The sequence below is a fragment of the Mustelus asterias genome, unplaced genomic scaffold (assembly GCF_964213995.1).
Source record: "Mustelus asterias unplaced genomic scaffold, sMusAst1.hap1.1 HAP1_SCAFFOLD_3731, whole genome shotgun sequence".
Classification (NCBI taxonomy): domain Eukaryota; kingdom Metazoa; phylum Chordata; class Chondrichthyes; order Carcharhiniformes; family Triakidae; genus Mustelus; species Mustelus asterias.
Window position 1 is genome coordinate 1 of NW_027593676.1, and position 10,802 is coordinate 10,802.

The following is a 10,802-nucleotide window of genomic DNA, read 5'->3' on the forward strand; positions in this document are numbered from 1 at the left end:
ATCTCTTCTCCAACTCCTTCATCTGTCCCTCGTATCGTTTTCTGAAAGAATGGAAAACATTGGGAACTTGAGAAACCGGGATGGAAACCGGGCCATTGGGCCCATCGATCCTGCTCTCCCCTCCCCCCCCCCCCCTCCCTCCTCCATTTGATACCAACATGGGTGATCTTGGTTTCCAACTCCCATTTTCCCCGCTCGCTCCCCCATTCCATAATCCCCCCCAGCTCCCCCATCCCATAATCCCCCCACCTCCCCCCATCCCATAATACCCCCACCCCATAATCCCCCCACCTCCCCCATCCCATAATCCCCCCCTCCCCATAATCCCCCACCACCCCCATCCCATAATCCCCCCACCTCCCCATCCCATAATCCCCACACCTCCCCCCATCCCATAATCCCCCCACCTCCCCCCATCCCATAATCCCCCACCTCCCCCATCCCATAATCCCCCCACCTCCCCCATCCCATAATCCCCCCACCTCCCCATCCCATAATCCCCCACCTCCCCATCCCATAATCCCCCCACCTCCCCCATCCCATAATCCCCACCTCCCCCATCCCATAATCCCCCCACCTCCCCATCCCATAATCCCCCCACCTCCCCCCCATCCCATAATCCCCCCACCTCCCCCATCCCATAATCCCCCCACCTCCCCCATCCCATAATCCCCCCACCTCCCCCATCCCATAATCCCCCCACCTCCCCATCCCATAATCCCCTCACCTCCCCCATCCCAAATCCCCCCACCTCCCCCATCCCATAATCCCCCACCTCCCCCATCGAGCCTGCTCCACCATTCATCAAAATAGTGGAGAATCGGAAGATTGGGAAAACTTTAAGAAACAACAAAGAGAGACTAAGAAAGCGATAAAGGAAAGATAGGTTATGAAGCTCGGCTCGCTCTAAAATATAAAAATGATCGTAAAAGCTTTTACAAATATATAAAAAGGAATAGAGTGGCACGAGTGAATGTTGGACCCTTGGAGGACGAGAGGGGGATTTAATAGTGGAAATGAGGAAATGGCTGAAACTTTAAATAAGTTTTTTGTGTCGGTCTTCACGGTGGAAGACACAAATAGTTTACCGAATATTAACGATAGAGTGTTGGTAGGAGGAGAGGTACTCAATACAATTAATGTTACCAGAGAGGCAGTGCTTGGTAGACTAACGGGACTGAAGGTGGACAAGTCCCGGGCCCGGATGGAATGCATCCCAGGGTACTGAAAGAAATGTCAGAGGTAATAGCGGATGTGTTCGTGGTTATTTATCAAAATTCGTTGGATTCTGGGTTGTGCCGGCGGATTGGAAAACGGCTAATGTTACGCCGCTGTTTAAAAAAGGAATAGACAAAAGGCGGGTAACTACAGGCTGGTTAGCTTAACGTCTGTAGTTGGGAAAATGCTGGAATCCATCATTAAAGAAGAAATAGCAGGCCATCTGGATAAGAATGGTTCGATTAAACAGACGCAGCATGGATTCATGAGGGGAAAGTCGTGCTTGACGAACATGTTGGATTTTTATGAAGATGTGACGAGTGCAGTTGACGGAGGGGAACCGGTGGATGCGGTGTTTCTGGATTTCCAAAAGGCGTTTGATAAGGTGCCTCACAAAAGTTTGCTGAAGAAGATTGGGTCACACGGAGTTGGGGGTAGGGTGTTAGCATGGATTGGGGATTGGCTGTCCGACAGGAAGCAGAGAGTCGGAATAAATGGGTGCTTTTCTGGTTGGCAGATGGTAGCTAGTGGTGTGCCGCAGGGATCGGTACTGGGGCCTCAACTATTTACCATTTATACAGACGATCTGGAGGAGGGGACGGAGTGTAGGGTAACGAAGTTTGCAGACGACACAAAGATAAGTGGAAAAGTGAATCGTGTGGAGGGCGTAGAAGGTCTGCAGAGAGAGTTGGACAGGCTGAGTGAGTGGGCGAGGATCTGGCAGATGGAGTATAACGTTGACAAATGCGAGGTTATTCACTTTGGAGGAAATAATAGCAAATTGGATTATTATCTAAATGGAAAAAAATTACACCATGCTGCTGTGCAGAGGGACCTGGGGGTCCTTGTGCATGAGACGCAAAAACCCAGTCTGCAGGTGCAACAGGTGATCAAGAAGGCAAATGGGATGTTGGCCGATATCGCAAGGGGGATAGAATATAAAAGCAGAGGTGTCTTGCTGCATCTGTACAGGGCATTGGTGAGGCCGCAGCTGGAATACTGTGTGCAGTATTGGTCCCCTTATTTGTGGAAGGATATATTGGTATTGGAGGGAATGCAGAGAAGGTTCACCAGGTTGATACCGGAGATGAGGGGTGTTGATTATGAGGAGAGACTGAGCAGATTGGGTTTGTACTCGTTGGAGTTTAGAAGGCTGAGGGGGGATCTTATAGAGACCTATAAGATAATGAAGGGGCTGGATAGGGTAGATATGGAGAGATTCTTTCCACTTAGAAAGGAAGCTAGAACTAGAGGGCACAGCCTCAAAATAAAGGGGAGTCAGTTTAGGACAGAGTTGAGGAGGAACTTCTTCTCTCAGAGGGTGGTGAATCTCTGGAATTCTCTGCCCACTGAAGTGGTGGAGGCTACCTCGTTGAATATGTTTAAATCACGGATAGATGGATTCCTGATCGGTAAGGGAATGAGGGGTTATAGGGATCAGGCGGGTAAGTGGTACTGATCCACTTCAGATCAGCCATGATCTTATTGAATGTGGGGGCAGGCTCGAGGGGCTAGATGGCCTACTCCTGCTCCTATTTCTTATGTTCTTATCACGATCCTGGCGGATCATCGAATTCAATATCCTGATCCCCCCCTTCCCCCCGATCCCTTTAGCCCCAAGAGCAAAATCTAATTTCTTCTTGAAATCACACAAGGTTTTTTAGAATCCTATAGTGCAGGAGGAGGCCATTCGGCCCATCGAGTCTGCACCGACCACAATCCCACCCAGGCCCCATCTCCGTAACCCCATGCATTTACCTTATTAATCCCCCTGACAAGAAGGGAGAATTTAGCATGGCCAATCCACCTAACCTGCACATCTTTGGACTGTCGGAGGAAACCGGAGCACCCGGAGGAAACCCACACAGACACGGGGAGAACATGCAAACTCCACACAGACAGTGACCCTAGCCAGGAATGGAACCCGGGTCCCTGGCGCTGTGAGACAGCAGTGAACCCGGGTCCCTGGCGCTGTGAGGCAGCAGTGAACCCGGGTCCCTGGCGCTGTGAGGCAGCAGTGAACCCGGGTCCCTGGCGCTGTGAGGGAGCAGTGAACCCGGGTCCCTGGCGCTGTGAGGCAGCAGTGAACCCGGGTCCCTGGCGCTGTGAGGCAGCAGTGAACCCGGGTCCCTGGCGCTGTGAGGGAGCAGTGAACCCGGGTCCCTGGCGCTGAGAGGCAGCAGTGAACCCGGGTCCCTGGCGCTGTGAGGCAGCCGTGCTAACCCACTGTGCTACCGTTTTGGCCTCAACTACTTCCCGTGGGAGTGAATTCCACACATTCACCACCCTCTGGATGAAGAAATTTCTCCTCACCTCAGTTAGAACCATAGAAAATTACAGCTCAGAAACAGGCCTTTTGGCCCTTCTTGTCTGTGCCGAACCATTTTCTGCCTAGTCCCACTGACCTGCACTTGGACCATATCCCTCCACACCCCTCTCATCCATGAACCCGTCCAAGTTTTTCTTCAATGTTAAAAGTGACCCCGCATTTACCACTTTATCCGGCAGCTCATTCCACACTCCCACCACTCTCTGCGTGAAGAAGCCCCCCCTAATATTCCCTTTAAACTTTTCCCCCCTCACCCTTAACCCATGCCCTCTGGTTTTTTTCTCCCCTAGCCTCAGCGGAAAAAGCCTGCTTGCATTCACTCTATCTATACCCATCAAAATCTTATACACCTCTATCAAATCTCCCCTCAATCTTCTACGCTCCAGGGAATAAAGTCCCAACCTATTCAATCTCTCTCTGTAACTCAGCTTCTCAAGTCCCGGCAACATCCTTGTGAACCTTCTCTGCACTCTTTCAACCTTATTTACATCCTTCCTGTAACTAGGTGACCAAAACTGTACACAATACTCCAAATTCGGCCTCACCAATGCCTTATATAACCTTACCATAACACTCCAACTTTTATACTCGATACTCCGATTTATAAAGGCCAATGTACCAAAGGCACTCTTTACGACCCTATCCACCTGTGACGTCACTTTCAGGGAATTCTGTACCTGTATTCCCAGATCCCTCTGTTCAACTGCACTCTTCAGAGTCCTACCATTTACCCTGTACGTTCTACTTTGGTTTGTCCTTCCAAAGTGCAATATCTCACACTTGTCTGCGTTAAACTCCATTTGCCATTTTTCAGCCCATTTTTCTAGTTGGTCCAAATCCCTCTGCAAGCTTTGAAAACCTTCCTCACTGTCCACTACACCTCCAATCTTTGTATCATCAGCAAACTTGCTGATCCAATTTACCACATTATCATCCAGATCATTGATATAGATGACAAACAACAATGGACCCAACGCCGATCCCTGCGGCACACCACTAGTCACAGGCCTCCACTCAGAGAAGCAATCCTCCACAACCACTCTCTGGCTTCTTCCATTGAGCCAGTGTCTAATCCAATTTACTACCTCCCCATGTATACCCAGCGACTGAACCTTCCTAACTAACCTCCCATGAGGGACCTTGTCAAAGGCCTTGCTGAAATCCAGGTAGACAACATCCACCGCCTTCCCTTCATCCACTTTCCTGGTAACCTCCTCGAAAAACTCTAATAGATTGGTCAAACATGACCTACCACGCACAAAGCCATGTTGACTCTCCCTAATAAGTCCCTGTCTATCCAAATATTTGTAGATCCTATCCCTTATCACACCTTCCAATAACTTGCCCACCACCAACGTCAAATTTACTGGCCGATAATTTCCCGCATTTCTTTTGGAACCTTTTTTAAACAACGGAACAACATGAGCCACCCTCCAATCATCCGGCACCTCCCCCGTGAATACTGGCATTTTAAATATGTCTGCCAGGGCCCCTGCAAGTTCAACACTAGCTTCCCTCAAGGTCCGTGGGAATACCCTGTCCGGTCCTGGGGATTTATCCACTCTGATTTGCCTCAAGACAGCGAGCACCTCCTCCCCTTTAATCTGTAAAGGTTCCATGACCTCCCTACCAGTTTGCCCTATTTCCGTAGACTCCATGCCCGTTTCCTCAGTAAATACGGATGCAAAAAAACCATTTAGTATCTCCCCCATCTCTTTTGGTTCCATACACAGTCTACCACTCTGGTCTTCAAGAGGACCAATTTTATCCCTCACTATCCTTTTGCTCCTAACATACCTATAGAAGCTCTTTGGATTTTGCTTCACTCTGTCTGCCAAAGCAACCTCATGCCTTCTTTTAGCCCTCCTGATTTCCCTCTTAAGTAGCTTCTTGCACTTTTTATACTCCTCGAGCATCTGATGTGTTCCTTGCTGCCTGTACATTTCATACAACTCTCTCTTCCTCTTAATCAGTGTTACAATCTCCCTCGAGAACCAAGGTTCCTTATTCCGATTTACTTTGCCTTTAATCCTGACAGGAACATACAAACTCTGCACTCTCAAAATTTCTCCTTTGAAGGCCTCCCACTTTCCATTTACATTCTTACCAGAGAACAGCCTGTGCCAATCCACACTTCCCAGATCCCTTCTCATTTCATCAAATTTGGCCTTTTTCTAGTTCAGAACTTCAACCCGAGGACCAGATCTATCCTTATCCACGATCAGGTTGAAACTAATGGCATTATGATCACTGGATCCAAAGTGTTCCCTCACATTCACATCCATCACCTGCCCTAACTCATTTCCCAATAGGAGATCCAATATCGCATCCTCTCTAGTTGGCACCTCTATATCCTGATGTAGAAAATTCTCCTGAACACATTTTACAAACTCTACCCCGTCTAAACCTTTAACAGTATGCGAGTCCCAATCTATATGTGGAAAATTAAAATCCCCTACTATCACAACTTTGTGTTTCTTGCAGTTGTCAGCTATCTCTCCGCTGATTTGCTCCTCCAATTCTCGCTGACTACTGGGTGGTCTATAATACAAGCCCATTAATGTGGTCATACCTTTCCTGTTTCTCAGCTCCACCCATAGGGCCTCTGTAGACAAGCTCCCTAATCTATCCTGCCTGAGTACCGCTGTAACATTTTCCCTGACCAACAATGCCACCCCCCCACCTTTTATCCCTCTGCCTCTATCCCGCCTGAAACATTGGAACCCTGGAACATTGAGCTGCCAGTCCTGCCCCTCCTGCAGCCAAGTTTCACTAATGGCTATAATGTCATAATTCCACGTGTCTATCCACGCCTTCAGCTCATCTGCCTTCCCACAATACTCCTGGCATTGAAATAGACGCACCTCAAAAGATTATTTCCACCACACTCTACCCTTCCATTTGTGATTTTGCTTGAACTCACCTGTCTTTTTACCCCAGGTCCACTATCTGCTCTGGCATTCTGGTTCCCACCCCCCTGCAAATCTAGTTTAAACGCTCCCCAATAACACTCGCAAATCTCCCTGCAAGTATATTGGTCCCCTTGTAGTTCTGAAAGGTTTACCCCTTATCCCCAAACTGTGACCCGTAGTTCTGGATTCCCCCACCATCGGGAACATTCTTTCTGAATCTACCCTGTTAGAATTTTATAAGTTTCTATGAGATCCCCTCTCACTCTTCTAAACTCCAGTGAATATAATCCTAACCGACTTAGTCTCTCCTCATATGACAGACCTGCCATCCCAGGAATCAGCCTGGTAAACCTTCGCTGTACTCCCTCTATAGCAAGGACATCCTACCTCAGATAAGGACACCAAAACTGCACACAATACTCCAGGTGTGACCTCACCAAGGCCCTGTACAATTGCAGCAAAACATCCCTATCCCTATACTCAAATCCTCTCACTATGAAGGGCTAACATACCATTGCCTTCTTTACTGCCTGCTGTACCTGCGCGCTTACTCTCAGCGACTGATGCACGAGGACACCAAGGTCTCGCTGAGTATCCACCCTCTCTCAATTTACACCCATTCAAGTAACAATCTGCCTTCCTATTCTCGCTACCAAAGTGGATAACCTCACATTTATCCAGCTTACACTGTTAGGGAGACAGCACGTTGCAGGAATTGGGGGAGGAGGGGGAGATGTGAGGTGGGACGGTGGTTTGCACGGACCGTAGGGTTCAAGGCTATTCAATAAGACACCAATTCAAATGCTACAGGATGATGAACTGGATGGAACAGTTTCTCTGAGATCGGAACTTGGTCCAGTAGAAAGCAGGAACTAACATTTCTCCGTTAATATATTCCAATCGCTTAGCGACCGTCGACTTGGCTTCCTCCAGGTCCTGCCTGACCAGAACTGGACCAATCAGCTTGAAAACGCTGTTCGTCGATTCCAAGAGGTCCAACTCCTGAAGGGAGGAGAGAGAAACTTGGAATTAGGGAGGAGGTGGTCAGTTAAATATCCCCCCTTTGCCTGGACAGGAGCACCAAGCCCCAACTCAAACCCAGAGACGTGGGAGGGTGAAGCTACAGCACAAAACACCCGCAGAGCAACACAAAGATTGGCCGGGTGGTTAACAGTGAGGCGGAGTGTCTTGGGCTACAGGAAGATATCGATGGAATGGCCAGATAAGTGGCAGATAGAATTTAACCCTGAAAACTGAGAGGTGATGGACTTTGGAAGGAGTAATTTGACAAGGAAGCAGATTGTGAAAAGTCGGACGCTGGGACGTTCTGTGGGACGCTCTGTGGGACGCTCTGTGGGACGCTCTGTGGGACGCTCTGTGGGACGTTCTGTGGGACGCTCTGTGGGACGCTCTGTGGGACGCTGGGACGTTCTGTGGGACGCTCTGTGGGACGCTGGGACGTTCTGTGGGACGCTGGGACGTTCTGTGGGACGCTGGGACGTTCTGTGGGACGCTGGGACGTTCTGTGGGACGCTGGGACGTTCTGTGGGACGCTGGGACGTTCTGTGGGACGCTGGGACGTTCTGTGGGACGCTGGGACGTTCTGTGGGACGCTGGGACGTTCTGTGGGACGTTCTGTGGGACGCTGGGACGTTCTGTGGGACGCTGGGACGTTCTGTGGGACGCTGGGACGTTCTGTGGGACGCTGGGACGTTCTGTGGGACGCTGGGACGTTCTGTGGGACACTGGGACGTTCTGTGGGACGCTGGGACCTTGGCGAGTTTGTCCATAGATCTCTGAAGGCGGAAGAGCAGGTTAATAGGGTGGTGAGAAAGGTTTATGGAACACTCGCCTTTATCAATCGGGGTATAGATTCCTAAAGCAGGGAGGTCATGTTGGAGTTGGATAGAACTTTGGTGAGGCCACAGCTGGAGCACTGGGTGCAGTTCCGGTCACCACATTATAGGAAGGATGTGATTGCACTGGAGGGGGTGCAGAGGAGATTCACCAGGATGCTGCCTGGGGTGGAGTGTTTCAGTTATGAAGAGAGGTTGGATAGACTTGGGTTGTTTTCTCTGGAGCAGAGAAGACTGAGGGGGCGACCTGATCGAGGTGAACAAGATTATGAGGGGCATGGACAGGGTGGATACGGAGCAGCTGTTCCCCTTAGTTGAAGGGTCAGTCACGAGGGGACATAGGTTCAAGGTGAGGGGCAGGAGGTTTAGGGGGGATGTGAGGAAAAGCTTTCTTACCCAGAGGGTGGTGAGGGTCTGGAATGCGCTGCCTGGGAGGGTGGTGGGGGTGGGATGCCTCACATCCTTTAAACAGTCCCTGGATGGGCACTTGGCACAGCATCACATTCAGGGCTATGGGCCCAGTGCTGGCAGATGGGATTAGGTGGGCAGGTCAGGGCTTTTCATGCGTTGGTGCAGACTCGATGGGCCGAAGGGCCTCATCCGCACTGTGGGATTCTGTGCTGCAGTGATCAGAGAAACATTCCCAATCTCCGGACACGGGCTTCAGCGGGAACTCTCCCAGAGATCTTCCCGGGTTAATTCCAATCATCTGACTCTGGAGTGACGTGTGTCTGAGGTTCAGCCAGACGTCTGCCTGAGGTTCAGCCAGACGTCTGCAGAGACGCCACTCACAGAAAGTGAGGTCTGTCTGAGGTTCAGCCAGACGTCTGCAGAGACGCCACGCACAGAAAGTGAGGTCTGTCTGAGGTTCAGCCAGACGTCTGCAGAGACGCCACGCACAGAAAGCTCCTCACCTCCTTCACTATTGTGGTTTCCGTCATCTGAGCCTCCAGTTTCTGTCGCGCCGAAAGACACTTACTGAGATCTACAGGGAGAGAAAAGAAAGTTAAATAACAGACTGACAGGCGGGGGGGGGGGGGGGGGGGGGTCCACCATCTACAAGGCACAAGGCAGGAGTGTGATGGAATACTCCCCACTTCCCTGGATGCTGCAGCTCCAACAACACTCGAGAAGCTCAACACCATCTAGGACAAAGCAGCCCCGCTTGATTGGCCCCCCATCCACAGACATTCACTCCCTCCACCCCCGACGCACAGTGACAGCCGTGTGTACCATCTACAAGATGCACTGCAGCATTCTTTCAAAATTCATCCAATGGATGTGTGCGTCACTGACCGGCCTGGCGTTTACTGCCCCTTGAGAAGGTGCTGGGGGAGCTGCCTTCCTGAACCCACTGCAGTCCCTGAGGTGTAGGTACACCCACAGTGCTGTTAGGGAGGGAGCTCCAGGATTTTGACCCAGCGACAGTGAAGGAACGGCCGATATTCCAAGTGGGGATGGTGAGTGACTCGGAGGGGAGCCTCCAGGTGGGGGTGTCCCCAGGTATCTGCATTTCAGCAATAAACACACAGCCTCTTCCACCCAAAACCACAAGGACAGCAGAAGCAGTGAGTGCACCGCCTGCAAGTTCCCCTCCAAAATTGGAACGATGGACTGGCGGGCGGGTTCCGTACCCCAAAGGTCTTGACGAACTCCCGGGCCGCTGTTGGGACAGGACTGGTGGAAACCTCAATGGGGGCGGTGTTGAGGTGCGATCAGGATTTGAGGGCAGGATTGCCAGCTTCTCGGGTCGCTGGCTGTGTCGAGGAGGTTCTGGCCAGTTCTTTACAGGGCTCGCTGGCACAGGACATTGCCAAGACACGCAGTAAATCCAGGGTTGCTTCAAAACCCACACATTAATTTGTCACTGAGCAGTCGGCAGGTTTCTCACGCAAGGGCCTTCTGGTTTCAGTTCTCTTGTCCCAGCTCACTGGCATGGAGCAGAAGCGGTAAACCTTTATCACACAAACAAGCCAACCACAGATTTCCATGCAGGATGGAATTACTAATCACATGGAAATAAGTGGGCAGCCTGGATATTTATAAATATGGAGTACTTCTGACCTGCTCTTTATATACTGCGTGGTGTGATATTACAGTGATATATATCAGATATTGGGGATATAATTCCCCTTGCTGCTCTGTCTCAGTGTTGTATATATTCTCTACACTGCGTGGTGTGATATTACAGTGATATATATCAGATATTGGGGATATAATTCCCCTTGCTGCTCTGTCTCAGTGTTGTATATATTCTATACACTGCGCTGTGTGATATTACAGTGATATATATCAGATATTGGGGATATAATTCCCCTTGCTGCTCTGTCTCAGTGTTGTATATATTCTATACACTGCGCTGTGTGATATTACAGTGATATATATCAGATATTGGGGATATAATTCCCCTTGCTGCTCTGTCTCAGTGTTGTATATATTCTATACACTGCGTGGTGTGATATTACAGTGATATATATCAGATATTGG

At 50.1% G+C, this 10,802-nt stretch overlaps 1 protein-coding gene across 1 annotated transcript; it reads right to left on the bottom strand.

Moving 5' to 3' along the window:
• Positions 1–4: 4 nt before the first annotated feature.
• Positions 5–10,189, bottom strand: pfdn6 (prefoldin subunit 6; the record flags this gene model as incomplete). The annotated part of the gene is made up of 4 exons (XM_078208456.1): positions 10,169–10,189; positions 9,230–9,300; positions 7,337–7,461; positions 5–41 (listed from the first exon to the last, which is right to left on the bottom strand). Coding segments are annotated over exons 1-4 (237 nt in total), but the record flags the coding sequence as incomplete, so codon positions are not given.
• Between the last annotated feature and the right edge of the window lie 613 nt (positions 10,190–10,802).